At 41.6% G+C, this 20,337-nt stretch overlaps 1 protein-coding gene across 20 annotated transcripts in view; it reads left to right on the top strand.

Annotated features, from left to right (window-relative positions):
• Nucleotides 1-20,337, top strand: part of ADGRL3 (adhesion G protein-coupled receptor L3) — a 339,457-nt gene that overhangs the window by 219,473 nt on the left and 99,647 nt on the right. For all 20 annotated transcript variants that reach the window (XR_008972358.1, XR_008972359.1, XM_057411078.1 and 17 more), the window contains 2 exons: nucleotides 10,999-11,304; nucleotides 13,421-13,524. Coding sequence is in view for 18 of the 20 variants with exons in the window: in XM_057411078.1 (XP_057267061.1) it covers nucleotides 10,999-11,304; nucleotides 13,421-13,524 (410 nt within the window). In the remaining 2 variants the exon portion in view is untranslated. The remainder of the gene's footprint in view (nucleotides 1-10,998; nucleotides 11,305-13,420; nucleotides 13,525-20,337) is intronic.

Below are 20,337 nucleotides of genomic sequence, written 5' to 3'. Positions count from 1 at the left end.
TCATACAGCTTTGACCTAAAATATTTTGCTTTTCAGTGCTACTATTAACTTTCTTGCAAGTTTTTCTTATGTTTTTGTTTTCTGTGGGCCCATTTCGAGGTCCTACAAGGTCAGTGGATATATTCCTCTGCTTCACAATGAAAACATGCTTACATAGCAATGTGGTGGTCTGAACTAGCCATTGACAAGAATAATCTGAAAGCTGACAAATGTAATGCTAGAAATAAGTGTTGAAGAATTTTCCACCTTAGACTTATGTACTGTCATACAGTCATCAACCCCTTGCATAGAGTTTGAAACTCTGTCTCAGCCAAAGCTGACTGCATGGGAGCTGGTATCCCTTAATGATGCACAGCCAAGCAAGTTAGGTTGAATCCTTTTCTGATTTTTGGATGCTGTTCCTTCCTACTTCTGAGCTTTCTGCTGTGACTTTTCAGCCGAGATGACTAACCATGGCAATATCTTCAGGCTGGAGATCTTTGCCATCTCCTTGAGATGCTGAGGTATATGAATGCATATTCAACATCACTGCTAGCACCCCAGTGTCCTCCCTCAACAAAAAACTAGCCTTTGGGACACAGGTGAGGGATGCTTGCATGCCAGGCTTTTTAGGACATTAGTGTGGACTTAAGAGTATACCAAATTGCCTGTGTCCGTAAGTACTGAAGTGTACTGTGAAGACCAGAGAACCTTGAAAATGTTACCCAGTTCTTTTCACCTTAAAAAGCCCTGTATGTTTCACAGTTTATTTGTTATAAATCCGCTTTGTTGAAGCAAATGTGTTTTTCGTAATATTAATGGTGCTCTCATTGCTAAAGCCTTCCGCAGAGCATCAGATATTTATAAAACAAATTTAGACACCAGTTCTGTAGTTAAGTATTGTTTAGGCAGATCCCTGAGCCAACATGAATACAGCTATTAGAATTGAGCTTTACAAAGTATTGACATTTCTCCATAAGTAATAAAGAGTTTTGGAAGGGAGCTAAACAGTGTTTTATGGTTTGTTAGGAAAACGGCTTTATTTCTGAAAGTAGCTCAATATTGATATACTCACAATGGAGTTTTGTCAGCTTCTTAGGATTGGCTTACATGAAAGATTTTTTTTTTTTTAGCACAGGCTTGTTCCCTTCCTCCCTTCCAGGGGCAGAAGGCAAATCACTGGCACGTCTGTGGAGAGGGTTGACCTGATCCAAGCTCCAAAACAAGATGTGCCTGCCATCTGATTTACAGGAGGGGTCTCAACATCTGCACATACACATTGAGATGCACCAGAGCATGCTCAAAAGATGAGAATAAACATCTGTTCTCAGCATCTCCCTATTTCTGCTGGTTTTAGTGGTCAGCTCTCTGCATAGTTCAGGCTGGTTTTCTTGTAGGAGCAAGAATAAATAGAAGAAATAAATAACATAGAATCCAGTGCAGTCAGAGACTGAGTGAAGCAGGTGGTCTGGAGAGAGATCACTTTGGCAGCTTTGGAGAAGGATTTAGTTTTTTGAATGAGGTTTGAAATAACCAGTGGATTGAGCAAGAGGAGAAAATAGATGGGTTTGGTGAAAAACAAAAGATGATCTTTTGCTGGCAGGTTTATCATTCTTGTTGCTCTAGAGGATGCTAAAAGTACAGTATGGGTATAACATCTACTGTATAGACAGCAAACTCTGCTTTCAGGTCTCCAATTCATGTCTGGGAATGCTGTACCACCTGCATGCTGATGAAATCAATCCTAACATGTTAGAGAAAGAAGGGTATAAGTAACCTTAGCTCCACCTTCAATTTTTGTGGTTTATTCCTTTTCCCCTTTTTTTATTTTAGCTGACCAGCCGACCCCCAGAATGTGTTTGCATGTAAAACAGTGGGTATTGGGGATGTTTTGGAAGCCCAACAATGGTATACAAAACTGGGAGGGACCTCAAATCCCAAGCCTCATAGCATCTGAGATCAAGGTGTGGTACACATGGTGTAAGGGAGATGCGTATTAAATGCAAAAAGCAGCCTGTGTGATTTTAATCTTCCAAACTAGACAGGAGAAAGCAGGGACAGGAAGCTTACCACCCGCCTCTCCACCTATACCTCTTGCACACTCGTGTTGTGGGGCCAGGGAGCTGACTTCTTGTAGTTCCAGTGGGTTGTGGTTTTAGGTTCAGTTGTACTATGCCCTCTTCCTCAGGATAACAGCATAACACAATCAGGTGTTAAATATTAATAGAGATCACAGGAGTGTAGCTTAGAAGCACCGAATCATTGAGAATTGGAAAGTCTAATCTGTCCTTTTGAAAGCTGTCCAATTTCTTTTTTATTTACAGCATTTGAACCATTTCACAAATTGGAAAGCAACTATCCAGCCATTTCACAGGCAGATTATGATATGTTTAAGAGTCCAAGGCATTTATCCAAATGCAATTGGCCATCTTGCTGACTAACATCTAGATTGGAGATATTACACAGACAGATGAACAGAGGCTATTTGAAGATGATAGTTTTCTGTTATTAAACTTGTGTTTGTAGCTCACAACTGAAGAAATGTTTTGGATATTTGTATAAGCTGTCTGTGGCCCTCAGAAAATGCTAGGGTGTGAATAATCATTTTATGACTCCTGAACTTGCTCCCATTCATTGCAAATGCAGAGATGGAGAACTGCTGGAGAAGTACTGGCTCCATCTGGCACTGCCTCAACAGAGCACATGCAAGTTATACAATTAAAGATGCAAAGTGCAGGCAAAAGGCAGAAAACATACATTAGATGAAGCTACAGATAGGAAAATTTGGTTTCCCCTCCTAGCAGCTACACATGTGCTTGTTCTCCATAGAAACTAAAATGTATGTTTCAGCTTGCATGGATAAAACATATATGTGGTTTAATTAAAAGGTTAAAAAATAAATACAAACCTGGCAATCTCAGCCTCCAGTAAATCTCTTAAAATCGTTAAGTGTAGTGCTAATGTGTCTGCACTCCAACATGTTCTGAATAAAAAACTGACAGCAGCTGTTATTGAAATCAAAAATGATTTCTCTAACAATGGGATACTGGGGAATTCCTAACAGGCTTCTCTTTAATAGAGTTTGAAGGATTCAGGTTGGAAGACAGTGTATAAGATCTGCACCACTGGTTCTGATAGATATGAACCATGCCAGGGGACAGAGATTGTTTAGGAGGTTAGAAGTTCACTCCATACATTCAGTAATAATATGCAGCTGGTGTGCCCTTAAAAAGAGATTGTAAGATTTCTTTTTTTCTTTATGAAATAACATGTGCATTAAAGAGAAAAAAATTGTAGTAGTCAGATTTTATACATCCAAATCCAGAAAGTCAAAGTAACAATGTATGACAGCATTTTTTGAGAACTAGAGCTATTTGAAGCAAGATTGCCTAAATATAGCTCTTGAACTGAACTCTCAAATGTATTAGATTACTCCATTTGTAATAAATCCTGATCTACTGTCTATTAGATCAGCTCTTCTGTAATCTTTTCCTGTTTACCATGCCTCCTATGGGCATGGTTCTTCTGCATTGCTAAAAGCATTACAGCATGATACTGAATAAAATGCTCAGTTTTTATGTCTTGTGCATGATGGTCCAGTTAAACTTCTGACTGAACATTCAGAATCAGTTGCAAAGCCTGGAAAGAGCAATGTGGCATTAGTGCCCTCATTGAATGGGCACCAGAGGGTATGAGCGTTTCACAAAGGTGGATTTGTGAGAGGTCCCGAGTAGGAAAACTGAAGATTTTAGGAACTGTCTTCTCATAGAAGATGACCATAGTGAAGACAACAACTGACGCTCCTGTGCTGTACCTCTTAATTTCCTGGTATTGCTAGATATAGTAATGTGCTGTAACCCCATGCCAGTGACATTTGAAATATAGAATCATAGAATAGTTAGGGTTGGAAAGGACCTTAAGGTCATCTAGTTCCAATCCCCCTGCCATGGGCAGGGACACCTCACACTAAACCATGTCACCCAAGGCTCTGTCCAACCTGGCCTTGAACACCGCCAGGGATGGAGCATTCACAGCCTCCATGGGCAACCCATTCCAATGCCTCACCACCGTTATAGTAAAGAACTTCCTTATATCCAATCTAAACTTCCCCTATTTAAGTTTGAACCCATTACCCCTTGTCCTGTCACTGTAATCCCTAATGAAGAGTCCCTCTCCAGCATCCTTATAGGCTCCCTTCAGATACTGGAAGGCTGCTATGAGGTCTTCATGCAGCCTTCTTTTCTCCAGGCTGAACAGCCCCAACTTTCTCAGCCTGTCTTCATACGGGAGGTGCTTTGGCCCCCTGATGATCCTTGTGGCCCTCCTCTGGACTTGTTCCAACAGTTCCATGTCCTTTTGATGTTGTGGATACCAGAACTGTACACACTACTCCAAGTGGGGTTTCACAAGAAGAGAGTAGAGGGGCAGGATCACTTCTTTCAACCTGCAAAACATGGTCTGATGTCTCTGAAGTAAGCTATTTTATGAGTGATACAGTAATTTCTTGGAGAAGAATGGGTCAGAGAAGAAAAGCATAAAAGAAAAAAGTAGCTTCTTTTATTCAAATGACATTGAAACTGGGGACCTGACACTAACAGCCAAAAAATGTATGAAGTGCTTAAACACGCACACACACACACACACACACACACACACACACACACAGAAGTCCCACAAAAGCATAAAAGTTGATATTTCAGAAAAAAAAAAAAAACAACAAAACCAAACAAAACAAAAAACCAAACCAAAAAAACCACACAAACAGGCTGCTGCTTGGGTTCTTCTTTTTTTTCAGGTAAAACCTGGAAGTTTGCAATAATAGCAAGAATGTTTTTGACAGAATGACCTTTCCATAGCAAACTGGCACGTGTAATAAACAGTTGATCATTGTCAGAACTATAGAGTTTTAATTCAAAGGAGCTCTGCTAGACATATTTTTTGGCTGTTGGAAATTGGTCCCATGTGGTGGCTGCTTTGAATGTGTTAATTATCTTGCTGAGAGTTGTAGTGCAATGAGAAAGGAAGAGTTGGGGGCAGATTGATTGGACTTGAGCCAGTTGCAATGATTATGGACACTTCAGTTCTCATTCTTTGTTGTTTTATGTTAAATACTCAAACTGAGATTCAGAGGAAAAACTCAGAGTCTTAAGTGATTCCAGCTTGAAGTGCATTGAAATAGCTGAGTTTACATGATGTCTTGGACCACCGCTGTAGGTTTTCCCCTAGTACAGGGAATTCAACATTTCATCAAATCCACCACACCATCTGCCCAGGCCAAACAGTGTAGTCACGTGTGGGCAGAGTAGCTTTGGGCATAAAAACTGATCCGCTATTGAAAGAGGTTGGAAAAAAAAAAACAGAAAGGGTTTTTCCATTTGGCAGCAGTCCACAAGGGGATGGATCTTTCTTCTCTCAGATGCAGCATCCTCCTCCTCTGCTATTTCAGACATGGGTAAGAGAGAGAAAAAAGAAGAGCTACATATCTATTCCATTGTTGAAAACAACATGCCATGTTGAACACTCTGGGGCCAGCGCTTACCTAACTTTTTCTTCCCACCAATGTTTTTTGTGAGTCTTTTGTCAGTCTCAATCAATAAAGCTGCAGCAACAAAAACCACAACTCCAGCCTCTCCAGAATCACTGTGTGAACTTCTACGTTCGCACACAATTCTGATTCAGCTTCCCCAGATAATGGCGTGTGTGAGCACAGGGGAGAGCTGTTTGATGTGAAGCCTGATTGGCCTTCCCCTGCAGTAAAAATAAATCAGTTTCTCTCAAACACATGGAAGGAGCTGTACATAATTTAGGGGTTAATCTTACCTTGTTGATTCTCTGGCCCACAGTTCCTGGGTGGCACTAGCATGTGGCTTTTGGTCTTCTCCAGACAGCCATCATGAAACGTTTTTGCAGGGTGATGTCTTTTGTAGTGTAGACTCAGTATAATGTTGCAGTCCACCAGTGTTTTAACAGCTGTGTTGATGGATACCTGTTTATGCAGCTCTTAGGGACGGTACCGGGTGTGCAGGGTTCAACATACATGCTTCTTGACTTCAGTCATCCTTTTCTGTCACCTTGCTGTGAGTTTAGTGAAAAGTCACTCCCCCAAAAAAGAGGAAATGAAAATTGGAGTATATTTATTTTCAAATAGTAATTCTTTTCTATGGAGTTTCACAAAATGTTCTGAAATGCTTTTGAAAATGCTTGTAGAAAGCTAATTCCCATGAGGTATGTTTATGTGGCAGGGAAAAGAAAAACAGCTGTGATATAATCCTCCAACTGTATTAGGGTTTTGGTTTTTTTGTGCTGTTTCTTTCAAGAGGTGCCTAAACCTTCTTATTTGCTATGTAAATACAACTTGTACCTTCTTTCAGTAGAAGAAAAAGCGATAAAAGGGGGTGCTTTTTCCCTGTAAGCAAAGGATGTGATTGACAGATATGAAAAGGGCAAAACTAGCAGAGCGGTAGGGAGGCATCTTCAGGTTCTGTGTTTCTCACAGCCTTACTGGAACCAGCAATGTTCGTTTGTCTTAGTACAGCAGCAATGTGTGTAAATAATTGTGAATGCAGCCTAGATGTGCTCAAGAGGGATTGCTGTATCCAAATGATTGAGATGCTGAACTCCTCAGTTGCTCAAGCATTGCACCACCTGCAGCATAGACTCTTGGCCACTGGCACCTCAGCACATCTGCTTAAGTGTCAGGCTCAGGAGCGCAGAACTCTCTGGACAGTGAAGTCATCATGGTTTGCTTGGTCCTTTTGCATGAAACTTGGAGCGTTGCCTCTCTTTCCAGTTATGTGAGCAAACACTGGCTCATAGCCATCAGGCAAAACCGTTGGATTGCAACCCCCAGGGGAGAGCCTGACAGGTGTCTTCTGTCACCTGTTACCTAGCAAAAGCCAGTGAACCTCACTCAGGAAATCTTGTCTGCAATTTGTGCTCCAGGGGCAGCCAGTTATCTTCATTCACGGGGCAGAAAACACATGACATCTCTTAAAAAGGGTTTTCAGTTATTGAATACACTGGATCATAGGCTGGATACTTAGGTGCCAGAAGAAAACTATGAGAGACAAGGTAGCTTAGTAGTGATCACAAGTAGCCTTGCTTGAAATCAAAGCTGCTTTTGCAATAGGAAAACACTAGTCAAAGTCATCTGGGAAAGCAGTCTCCCATGTCTGGGAGCACCAGGAAGAGGTAGGCAAAGTAGAAGGTAAGATGATACGTGGGCTGGATTTTCCTGGTAGCAGATTTGAAGCGCTGGTCTTAGGTCAGTAGTGCACTTGTCATGTTAGGCCAGGAAAGAGGAAAACAAGGACATGGGTAAGGGGGTGAGGAGGACAGATTTTTCCCTATGAGTGAATCTCTCCTATGATTTTCCTTCCACCCAAATTCCTCCTCCAGAAGCCTGAGCTCTGTGTAAAGGTTGGGAAGTAAAAGGAAAAAAAGAAAAATAATGATTTCATTTTCTTGCTAGTCAATGTGTTGGGAGTAGAGAGGCTTCTCTGGGAGTTGCAATTACTCCCCTGGGAATGCTGGAAATGCTTTGGGTTTTGTTTCTTTTTTCTTATAGCTGCAGCTCTAGGCTGAATGATGGCAAAACTTAACCTTCTGCTATTAGTGCCAGCTCTCTAGATAGAACAGGGAAGAAAAAAAGTGAAATACCACTTTGGGGTGTTTCTGGGGAAGAGGTGTTTCCACAGCCTGTGGAAACACCTATAGCAGTACTGTGCATCATGGAATGGAAGTCTGCAATGTCTTGGATTTGAAGCCTAGGAGTAAAAACTGAGTCTTATCCAAAAGCTGTCTTAGAAGTCTTGTTATGGCAATGCATGGTAAAAACAAGTAGTAAAAATAGAATTTATTTACTGTATATTTCAGTTGCAATAGTGTTGATGATTTTACATTTTTAGTTGTACTAGTGAGATTATACATTTTTAGTTGTAATAGTGTTGATGATTTTTAAAGGTTAGCACTTGCCTATGAGCAAAGATTGTGTTATGAAGTATTATCTGAAGAATCCTTCTGCTAAAGCGCTGCTGCAATGCTGTTTTACCTGAGTTAAAAATTCACAGTTTATTGGCAGCCTGAGTTAAGCTGGAGGTTTGATCTCTGTTCTGTGCTGTCAGATTTAGGTAATTTTTCACAGATTGCAGTCGTCTTTTCATGGTTTTGCTTGGATTTGAGAATCATTTATATGTAAATGATCCTGATGTCTTGTTCTTTCCCTTCTTACCAATTAACTTTGCTTTAAAGCACACAGTTCTGTGAGCAAAATCGGCAACAGTGCTGCCTGGGGCAGGTGAAACTGGGTGGTGTTCGCATGGTGATCATGTTTGCTGGAGCTCATTACCAAACTGACTTGCTGAATAATCAGACCTTTGAACTGAGTTCAGTGGTACCCCATTCATCTCACTCTGTTAGGCCACTTCATGGCAGCTCTTTTATGTCTTCTTATAATTTGTCCTATGTAAATAGCTAAGGTATTTATTATTAAAAGCAGCAAGAAAGCCCAGTTGAACAAGAGAAAACCTGGAAGAACAAGCCCTCAAAGAGATTTTAACTCTAGTGCCAAGGAGTTTATCAAAGATAGAACAACTCTCTTTTTGTGACTGAAGGAAAATGCCATTAAATCCCTTTGTCTTGCTGCTACAGTAAACTTGCCAGAGCTATTCCAAAAACAACATGCCAAGAGATATTCAATGATTGTCAATGAAAACTAGACTCAAAAATGCAGCCTCCCTGTGTGTGGATCAAAGGGAACTCCAGGGTGTTCAGGATATGTTTCTATATGCTCTCAAATGACTGTAAGAATTATTTTAAGGGGAGGTTTGCTAGTTTTGGCTTTGCAACTAAATCTGCTGTATCTGCTTAGTACCTCTGCCTGTAGTGTACAAGCATAGGTTGTTTTGCAAATGGAAAAGAACTTACTGCATGAGTGAATGGGAGAATTTGCAGGTTGCTATCTACTGGGCTAATCATTACTATGAAGAAATAAAATACATACTCATGTACCTGCTGTTGTAAAATATCTGCAAAAACAATATCTGCAAAAGTTCTCCACAACTTCTTGTTGATCTAGCACAACTTTGAGAAAAACCTAGAAGGGATCTGTCAATGTCTGCAGGGGTTTGCATTGTACTTGTTGGAGTTGCGCTGTTGCTCACCTTTTTGAGGCTGGGGTTTTCCCAAGGAGAGTAAAGATCAGATTTTTAAACTGAATGTTTTCTTAAAAAATACTGATCCCTCAGAAAATCGTGTGTATGATGCTGCTGAATTTTAAAGTTTGAGGGAGATTGTCTCAGGCTTGGAGTAAAATTACCTAAAACCAGAGTAAGTGTGTGTTTCAACTGCTGCGTTATTGATTACTCTGGGGCAGAATTACTCACAGCACCATGGACTTAGATTACTTAAATAACAAAACCCTCTATTTTACATTAAAGGCAGGCCTCTCTGTGTTTGAAATGAATTGGTTTGAATGAACTCCAGTGACAGGAATGTCATTATATACATGCATTATAATATACTAATAACATTATAATATTTTACTAGTATTGCACAAATAGTGACTGTGGTTGTCTTCACTGGACCTAGAAGAGAGGACAATCTCCATTCTCAGGAGATTGCAGAATGAGCCTGCTTACACAGCTGGATAGTTAAGAGGCTGGTTCTTGGGGTGACAGGGTGATTTTCACATTTTAATTTCTGGCTAGGCTGGAGTTCACACTTGCCTGTATTTAATATAGAAACTCCAGTTCGTGTTACTGTGCATGGAGCAACTGTGACTCTGAAGGATTTTTGATGCTCAAAGAGGTGGGATGGTAGGGAAATGTTGTGGTAAGGGAATTAAGGAGAGAATAGTATCAGACAAGGATCAGAAAAGCCTATTCATATGGCTTCCTTACCTGTCTTTCCCAGACAGGCCCAGTGTTTCCCCAGGCAGGGATTGAGGGGCCATTTGTGAATATCTGGCATTTAATTGGAGCAAAAGCATTATGTTGAGAGAAGCAGGAAGGTGCTTATCTTTGGGAGAGGCAAAAGAGATGGGAGAAGCAGGCTTCTTCACAAGCTGTACACAGCTTGGGCAATGGAGGAGCAATTGGAGGTAGCCAACCTCCGTTTCCCCACCTGAGATTTTAGCTCAAGGCATAAAGAAATCCCCAGGAAGCTCCAGTCTGTGCAAGCACCTTGGTCTAAATAGGAGGCAAATTAAGGTAATTGTAAGGTAGGCATCCTTCAGTGTTCACTACTTGCAGTATTTAGGGGAGCTATTGCAGGATGTTTGTAGGTTATAGGATGTAGGATGTATTTGTAGCATGTACTGTAGGATGGGTTAATGCATTTCTAAAGCAGGTTCCCCACCTTTTGCTGCTTGACTGCTCATCACAGGTTTTAAATTAAATAGCCTGTTGAGCATTAAACTGGAGGATTTGGCTAGGCTGACATGCACCTTTGCAACTGCCACATGGCCTACAGCTCAAGGGACCAAGCGCTGCTGTTGGGATGAGGCAGCAAGGCATGAACCTGAGGGAAAATGAACGGCTTGCTCTGGAGAACAGTCTTATGTTCATCCTGTTGTGCACTGCTGTTTTGGGAATGGATTTGTGACGTGGTGCTTTTTTTATTACACCATGGAAAATATTTTTCTATCCAAACCACCTGGGTCTTCAGTAACACTAAAAAATTAAAAGCATTTCTGTGATAGGTGTTCCCTAAAAGATAGAAAATAAGATTTTTACATTAAAATGCCAGGAAGAAAAATGGTGAGGGCATAAAGTTCTGCTTTATTTTCATCAGATGCTAGTGCTTTTGGAAAATCGGTTGTGCTCCAGCAGTCATTATCCCCCTGTGTGCATCTCTTGCTTTGTGTTCCAGCTTCGATCTGAAAGGTGTCTGTGAAGCAAGCCTTGCATTAGCTGTAGTTCCAACTACACCCCACAGAGGTGGAGGGGACATCCCTGGGACCTAGGCTTGAATCTCTGTTTTCCTTCTTTTTTTTTTTAATCAACTACACCTTTGTTCCAGGAGTGTCAACATCAGGGGCTCTAAGCCCAGGGAGCACCACTGCCAGCACTACAGCACGGATGGTCACCAGCAGCAGCAGCCGCCCCACCACGACCTCGGCCTCAGGCAGGAGGAACAGGAGCACCAGCACGCCATCACCCATGGCTGATGTCCCCAATGAAATGACCACTCACCTCCCGCCTGCCTCCTCCCAGCTGCCGCCGGCTGGCGCAGAGAGCTGCGACCCCATGGAAGCCCGTGATATTACGTGGTCTCGAACTCGGCAGGGACAGGTGGCAAAGCAGCCATGTCCTATGGGCTCTATAGGTGAGTTGAGGGATGGGAGAACACAGCAAGCTGCCTCTGTTTGCCCATGGGATATTGTGAGTGTGGAGTAGGATCACTCACAGGCCCCTCTGGCACACATGCTTCCCTCAGTAGATCACACTGATGCCTTCTGTTAGGTCTGCATTGCTTTGGTGAATTATGGGAAGCAGCTGGCTGGGCCCCAAATGTGCTGGGGACATTGTGCAGGATCTTTAGCATCCCAGGCTCTGGCCAAAAGAGAGTGCAAGCCAATGACCTTGTAGGGTTGAGCTTGTTTTGCTATAAAAGCTTCTGTTTCCAGAAGTTATGTGCAATGTGCCTGCTATCTCTGGTTTTGCCTTTATTTGTAGATCCTGGGCTCATTGGCTGATGTGTTGATGTCCAATGCCTTGCTTGATTGAGAGTGGAGGAGGGAAGGGAAGGAAGAAATAAACAAAACTTACATTTTGAAGCTATTTGCTGCACTGTTTTCATTTCAAAGGTTGTGGCCAGCATTTTGGAGCACTCCTGAACCAGCATGAGTGATTTTTCAGCCTGCAGACAATGTGATCAGCAGGGAAAGCAGGGGGGGAAACAAAGCCAAATCTTTCAAAATGGTTTATTGCTTATTGGATTTTTGTCTTTTTCTTCACTCTTCCCCCTCAGTTGTTTTCTTCCAAAAGATTGCTTTTTGAAATTTTCTGTCCAACTGAAAACATAGTCGAATAAAGAATGGGGTTTGGCATATGGCTCAGTTTGCTGTATTTTAACAAATGCAGGTTTCTAAAAGTATTTGTTTTTCAAGTGAGTCTTGGTGTCCAGCTGAAAAGCTGCTTGCCAAGAAGGAATCATAAGTTGGAGAAAATTGCATGAAAATAAAAGATGAAAGGATCTGGCTTGCAGAGGAGACTCTGTTAAATTTACACCTGTGTATATGAATACTGACTCCCTGCTGAATTTGGAGAGGTCACACTGATAAAAATACATGTTAAAGTATGATGGGCATGGAAAGATAGCAGTCGTGAGAATAGGTAAACACCAATTTTGCTACCTTTCCAGACCCATTTGGTAAAAATAATGCCAAAAATGTTATGTGGTTTCCAGAGAGGGGAAAGGAGAGTCTGCACTGAAAGTGTGGAAAGGAATGGAGAGGAGAAGAGGAAAAGGAAGGCTGGATGCAGGGAGCCCTTTTCTAGGCACGAGAGCTGGATGAAAATAGCTCAGGAAAAAAGAGGATAACCCAGCTTTTTGATAGAGGATGGCAAGAAGCCTTCCCCATCTCTAATTTCAGTGATTCATGCAACTTGTTAAAAGCTGTGGTATATTAGCAGTGAGCTTCTTCCAGCTCCCTTGGAAGGCATAAGCAAACTCTCACTGATTTCAGTCGGTGCTACCATCAGATCTAGCCTTGTAATTCACTCCTCTGCTGAAAAGTTTGGCTCTGCACTTTGAATAACGCAGACTCTAATCTACGTATTCAGACTTTCTTGCTTTTTAAAGATCTTTAACTGCACCATTTCAGATGTATTTCTCTTTGTCTGGAAAGGCCCGAGGTCCTTTGCTGTCTTTTGCAGCAGGAATCTGGGGGGGGGCCCTTGCCAAACAAAACTCTCCTATGAAGTCCCTCTTGACAGCAGCAGGTGGACAGTAAAGCACAATGTTACATCTTGGCATTCACAGTGTTTAAATTTTTGTGTGTTTCCACTCAAATGGTTCAATGATGATTCAGAGCAGTAAAACCTACATAAAGCAGCATGGAAGTTGAGGTACAGGATCTGAGCCCAGGGCACCAGCGGTGGAACAGAGCACTTAAGGTGCTGGCTCAGTGTTTGAGATGCAGCTTTGATTTGTTAGCCCCTGGCATCTTTCCTGCCTGGCCTAAGGCAAAAACCTCTGTCCGTAGTCTCCAGCAAAATGGAGATAATGTCCTTGCGCTACCTCATGGGTCTTTTAAGGCTAAGGTGATGGGAGACTAGGACACTGAAATGAGTCGTAAGGATCCTATTGAGATTCTAAGCACTACTAAGCTCCCATGCTTTGCATGAGGTGTCTATCATTGTGAAATGAAGCCTGTAACATGGGGTTTGGGTGCAAAATGCAACTGGTAACACTGAACGCAATGGCTTTCCTTTTCCAGGTGTTGCAACCTTCCGGTGTCTTGCGCCAGATGGGATTTGGGAGCCCCAAGGACCTGATCTCAGCAACTGTTCTTCTCCCTGGATCAACCACATCACTCAGAAGGTAAAACCCTTCCTATGCGTTGACTACACTGAGCCTACGCACTAACCTTCCTGAGCTCCCTGGTTGTTTTCACAACAGGGAACCCAAAGTGACAAACACATAAAGCATGAGCCATGCGAACTAATGAAGAATTGTAAGAAGAAAGCAAGACTGTAAATATGTGATGGAAATTAATTCAAAGAGAGTGAGGAAAGGCAAAGGAGAGGGACTGTAGAGCAGAATTTAACTAGAGTGAACAGTGGTTCTTGTTTGTGTCAAGAAAAGGAGGAAAAGAGGGGAGGAGGTGGGTGGTCATGTGGAAAATACCAACTTATTGCAGAAGGAAGCTTTCCCTTTCACGCATCCCCAAGGATTTTCTCATGCCATGCAAGCACAGGATAAACCCTATAGTTGAGAAATCTTTACCAAAGAAAGGCAGGCTCAATATGAAATGTTTGCATTGCACTTCTGACTTTCTGTTTTTAGTTCCTGTAAAGGAACGGATGGAATAAAAAGCAGTGCTGCAGTAATGCATATCTTTTGACTCTTAAGTCCCTTGATAAATATTTTATAACACTTCATCATTTTTCAGTGTTAAAGTGCATTAACATGTGACAATAGAAGTTCAAGACAAGCAGAGCTTATTTGATATCAATATGTTGAACGTTTTTGTTATTAATGCACAGTGGTGCTTTCAGCTGATTTTATTACAAAAGAAGACCAGATGTGTGTTTATGCCACAGAGTCTGTGGGCTGAATCCTTATTATTGCAATCTGTGGGGATTTATTCGCTCCTTTAGCCAGAGTGAGTGAGTCCCAGCATTGCAGGCTAGCTGTGCTGCTGTGTGGGAGCAACACAACACTCCCAGAGAGCCAGTGCTTGCTGGTGAACAGGACGGGGTGACCCTACAGACAAGACTCTCTGGCTTTCTCCTGCCTGTTTCCCATCTTAACTGAGGTACAACAACCTGTGAATCACTAGCACATACACCCCTGATCATCACTATATCGCACCATATATATTTATACCTTTCCCTCCCCAAAGGCGAAGGAAGATATTCATTAACATGGGGCTGCTGTGACATGGCACAGCCATTAAAAAGCCTGTGGTCCTTCTGTCCCATGTGGGAGGGTGGGCAGCTTTCCTGCCATGCACTCAGCTAGCTGGTTAATAAAAATTGCCTTTTCTGATATTAGCAGCTGTGCAGCTCTTGTTTTATGACCCACGTACTTATCCTGGAGGGGTTAATATTACTTACGCTAGCTATAATTCACGAAGGCAGCTGGGAGACCTTTTGCTGCTCGGTGAAGATGTCTAGGCAGTTAGCCATTAGCAGAGGGAAATAATAGCTTGCACTGATGAAATCTCCATCAAGGTTAGGCTTATTTTATTTGAAACCCCAGCTATCATTTGTGTAAGAAATGACCCCCATTTAATTTGCTATGTGCTTTCAAAGCAGGCTACAATTGGGTTTACAGAAATGCCAGGTTTACAGAAATGCCCAGCAGGTTAAAATTGGGACTGGAGATAGTCAGTTTGTTTTAATTGTTATTATTTTTGTGGAGGAATTTAGTTATGTTCAGCTTTGGAAAGCTTCCACCAGTTGGTGGGAAGACTATAGGAAACTGTCAAATGACTCTGGATCCAATATTTGATGCCTAAGTAGTAATCCACTAGGATCTTGGAATACATGTCCCAACCTCTATTGAGAGCTGCTAGAAAAACATGAAGACTTTCCAGGAGTGATTTTTGAGAGGAAAGTTCTGCCAGGCTTGCCTATGGGCATGTGCTGGGGTTTGCATTCAATAAGATACTTAGAGCAAACACATTCTAAATTACTAATGAAATAATCAATAACCACTTGGTTTCCCTGCCCAAGCAAGAGGCTTGGAAATCGTCACTGTGCTTAGAGTTGAAGACTGATCCACACATAAATCAGGCACTGGTTTCTCACATCCTTGCTGTTGATGGGACGCTTCCCTGCCCCGAGCTTGTAGACTTTTTCCAGCACCTATCTAAAGCTGAAAAGCCTTCCTCCTCTCAGCAAAGCCAGCTCCACTTCTTGCTAGAAGAAGCATAAAGCCATCCATACTTCGGGGGTGATCACACCCTGCAGCTCAGCTCTCCTGTATCCTCAGTGTCTGGGTCCTCCTTGGCCGTCTATCCCACAGCATTCACGGCTGCAGCACAGCTTACAAAATGGCTGGAAATGCTACTTCGTCAGCCAGGGTTCATACCTGTCTTCATTCCTAATCTGCTTTGTCTCCCAAAAATACCCTCTTCTATCACCTGCTGGGACCAAGCTACTCAGAAAGAAGGGTGATGAGTCCCCTGGAGAGATTTCAGCCAAGCCAGAGAGGATGGAAGGAAAATGCTGTGCTTGCTTTCATGTCTCTCTAAGTGAAGTAAGGATTATTACTTGCTGCTTTTCTGTCTCCTGCTGTGTTCAAACCGTACATTGGGTGTTTGCCTGCTTGCATCATGGTATTAGGTTTTACAACCCTCTATTAGCTTCCATTAGAGTTATTGTGCTTGATGGAAGATCAGAACAAATGTCTGCTTCAGCAATTCATTGGCCTCCTGACATTTACTTTAACTTTATTGTTGGTGCCTATCGTGCCCTTGTAACATAGCAGGAGAATAAACTTACCAGTGCGATTGAATTAATGCACTGCTGCCTGGGTTATTTCTAGAGTCAAGCAGTAAAAGGAAGCAAAAAGGTCAGTTTTGGATACATTGCTTTGTCCTGATCATGAGGTCATACATTCGGTCTCAGCTTCTTTGTTTTACCTCTTCCTTTCATCACTATGGTCATTGGCGCAGGGTATGACTTGCATGAAAATATCTTTTCCATGCTGCAGCTTTCAGTTGTGGGTGCTTCCTAGGAGGAGAGGCACCACTGTGCTATGCTTCAAGCCTCTAAACGAGAGAAGGCAGAACAGAAAGTGTTTTGTCCTTAATGAATGCATGAAAAGCCTCAAACATCCATAAAGCACATGCCAACCGTATTCATGTTGCCCTCCTGAACAGCATAGATGATATAGTCACAAAGAGCAGATAAACCTTAGGGGTCAAAGTACAAAGTACCTTCATCAGGTCTTGTAGATTTGCTAGATTGTGTCTGACAGAGGGAGTAGGGTTTTGTGGAGAACATCACCACATGATCATGTCGAGGCCTGAGGGTGAAGTTGCAGTCCTGATGACACCATAGTGAAATCCTTCATCCAGGCTGATTTTGACAGTATGTTTCCACAGTGCCATCATGTACTAGATGAAGCAGATGCTATAGTTGATGAGTTATTAGAGGGACATTAAATGCAGTTTAAGTTGTTTGAATACCATAGTTTCAAACCCACTTTTTCAGTGTTCTCTAGCTCAGCTGTACTGTAGGAAGAGCAGCAGCCAAACCCTGTTGGATAACTAGCGTTTATAACTAGTTAGTTATAGCCTTAGGTATCATCCGATAAGAGAAAAAAACAAAGTTAAATGGAACAGGATGTTCATCGTCCAAAAAAGAGGATGGTAGATATGTTCTGACTCTTTTCTATGAATGTACACATGTGCAATGAAACCTCTGCCAGGGAAAGAAAATGGCCATGAAGGCTTTACAGTGTCAGAAGTTAGCCCACGGCCCCTCTTTCAGCCTTGCTCCCAGCTGCTGGCAGCTGCTGGTGCCTGATAAAACCTGTCAGATGTTTGTACCTCCAGAAAATAGCGTCGACTCCATGGCCTTTCCAGCTGACTGGTCCACTTTGTATATCACTGTTTTTAAAAATCCTGGTTCAATCTTTCATGACATCTTTTTGTTTTTTTTTCGTATCAGTCAGCCTCAGGCTGCAGGAAAATATTTTTGCCTTTATGACCACATTTGCTCCCTTCCCAGTATCTTTCTTGTTTCTTCTGAATTTTCTTCAGTAAATACTTTTTTTTCCTTCATTTTTTTCTCATTTTTATTCTACCGTCTTCTTCCACAGTCATTTGCTTCTGAGAAAGGTAGGGCTGAAACAGGGAGCAATGCAATATGGGGGAGGTCATTGTTAGTATTCCCAGAAAAGGTTCCCTGCTTCTGTTCTTTGGCATATATGAAACAGGCAGAAATGTATGCCCTCTTCAACAACTATTATTTCACAGTCTTTTCATTCATAAGAAGACACAAGATAGTGGTACAAACTGTGAAAATATTAGCAAAGTGCTGCACAGCGTGGTTTCAGGTATGCCAATGCTGATTTGTAAGTCTGGCCTGAATTCTGTTCAAATGGAAGAGATGAGCAAATTTTTTGACAGAGCTAGAAAACTATATTTTGTGTGTTGGCATTTTTGGCAAGGAACATTTTTTTCTTTCCTTCAAATTAGCATTCCAAGACTAGATTTAATCAATTTGTAAAAGGGGGAGGAGAAATCATCCAAAATAACCAGAAATCCAATTTATTTTGAACAGATTGTTTTATTTTATCCCAGAATACTTTTTCTTGTTTGTTTTTAAATCTTTTTTTCATAATCAAGATAGAAAATAATAAAAAAACAACAAAAAAACTCAAATCAGAAAGAGATGTATTATTTTTAGCTCCCTTTGTTTCTGAACCTCTGAGTAGAAAGCTCAGTTAATTGTACATTTTTTCCCTACTTCTTGCTGACCTCTCAGTGACAGTGTGACCCTTGAAGAACCTCCAAGGATTGTGCCTGTGTTCCTGTCTGACTCTGTCACTGTTTGAGTTAAAGAGTATTACGTTTTGGAAGAAAAACCTTATGAAGGGCTTGTCTTCCATGCAGCAATGGTGATGAGGAAGATGTGGAGAGGTGTTTTATTAGAAGGGAAGGAAGTTAGCAATACATCCTCTTGGGCACCAGTGAGTTTTGCTGAGCATTATGTAGAATTAATCAAAAAAGGTGCTCAGTCCTAGTGTTATGACAGACCAGACATACATCTTAGGCCTGGACTATTCAGCCAACATTTGGGACTTGTAACAGAAGTTGGATTTGATAGGTCTGCATGGGAGATGCTTCAATATTGGTGGTAAATGCTCAAAAGAATTGGGGAAATTAGCATTAACATGTCATATGACCATCATTTTGGATGCCCCTCTCATTATCCACACAGGCAGAATGGAAAGAGTGTCTCAACACTGTTGAGACTTGTAACTGCTTTTTCTGGTGATAATGAATAAGTGTGGAAATGAATGTCAGTGCTAGGAAGTAGCTTCATCATCTGTCAACCAGACACATTGTCCCAAGGGACTGGCACATCTCTGTTTTCAGGAAACCTGGGTGCATTAAATGAGCTTGGGTAAACACTTCTGTGTCCCTGGGGTTCACAGATTTTGAGCTTTAATGTGCCTTTTCTCAGGCATTTCTTCCATTGTTGCCTATATTTGGGGTGTTTATTCGGTCACACTATAATTCCTCTGATTTGCAGGTCTTAGGATCAGTTCAGGGTAAAAGGAAAAGAGTTTATTAGTGACGAATCCACACCACTTTTGCTGACAGGTAGGAAGAATGGCAGCCTGCAGTTAAATGCCACCAAGAACTTATTGCAGGGAACTCTTGGTTTTGTCTTTGTAGCAGCTGACGAATTTGCTCTGAGTATGCTAGTTTGCCTAGGTGCATGGTCCAAGAGAATATGTATGCATCAAATATTGGGTAGAAGGTGTTTTTTTTCTAATGTATCTGTAATAAACCATTGCATTCCTGCACTTTTCTATAAGGCTTACAGAAACACCATGTTACATACATGCTAAGCTCCAGTGATGAACTGCAGGAAAATGTTGAAATTGATTTCTTTACATAAAGGGATTTGATGCAGTCATTCTTTAATGTTCTGAGTGCCAATAGAAGAGGTCAAAATTCAGCTTCTATGCTGATATGTGGCTTTGTTCAGCTGCTTATGAGAGCAGGCAGCTGTAAGAATAAGATCTGGTTTCTATGGCATTAGCCTTGTGTGTAACAAGGAAGAAATAATTCAAGTTTTGAATATGTTATCATTGCTCTAATGGGAAGAACAACACATTATCTCTTTTATTTATCTCCTCTATATCATCATATGCTTTAATTCTCTGAAGATGAGCATATGAACATCTTCACTTATATTTCATTAAATCAGATTGGCTGTCGCTGTCAAATCGATGAAAGTAAGTTATTCATTTATAACTCAGCTAATTGATTTACAGAGAGGTAGAAACTCAGCTTGCAATCTTTCCCTAGAATCTTGCTGTATAATAAGCACCAGAAATTGAGGGAACATGAGAAACATCTGATCTCTAACTGTTGGAAAATAAGACAATTGGAAATTTCATATGAAGAACCCAGCAGAGCTGGCCACTGAGCCTGAAAAAGAAGTGGGAGCTCCATTTAAATGTCATCCTGTGCAATTTCTCCTTATCCTTGACATATTCCCTATGGATACTCATTCCAGATCACAGAGTGGTATATAACAAAAAAAGCCCAGCAACCTGCAATAGTGTTTTCGTAGTGGGCTGCTTGTAGAAAGGAGATGGAACAAGCTGCCTTGTTCTCAGTCTCCATGGCACAGAAGAAGAGAAGGCCACCAGAAAAGGAGAGCAAAACAGAGCAAGAAAGGGGGTAAAGTCACAAGGGGAGAGTTTCCCAAATAATTGTGCAGTGAATTTCTCTGCAGGTGATTTGTAAGTTTTATGACTCAACTAAACAATAAAAGCGGTTTAATAGATTCAGCCAAACAGCCTACTTGGTTTTCCCTTACAGCAGACCTTTGAAGTCTTAAGCCTTTTGCTCCTGAGTTAACATGCTTTTATGTGCTGAGAATCACTAGCCTTGTTATAGATGTAGTGGCTAGTGGGTTAAGGAGCATGCAAATACGA

This window comes from Pezoporus wallicus, unplaced genomic scaffold, assembly GCF_028554395.1.
Source record: "Pezoporus wallicus isolate ANWC-B61680 ecotype Strahan unplaced genomic scaffold, APGP_CSIRO_Pwel_v1 contig_2439, whole genome shotgun sequence".
Taxonomy (NCBI): Eukaryota; Metazoa; Chordata; class Aves; order Psittaciformes; family Psittacidae; genus Pezoporus; species Pezoporus wallicus.
Note: the sequence above shows the minus strand (reverse complement) of the source record. Positions and strands in the feature narration are given on the sequence as shown.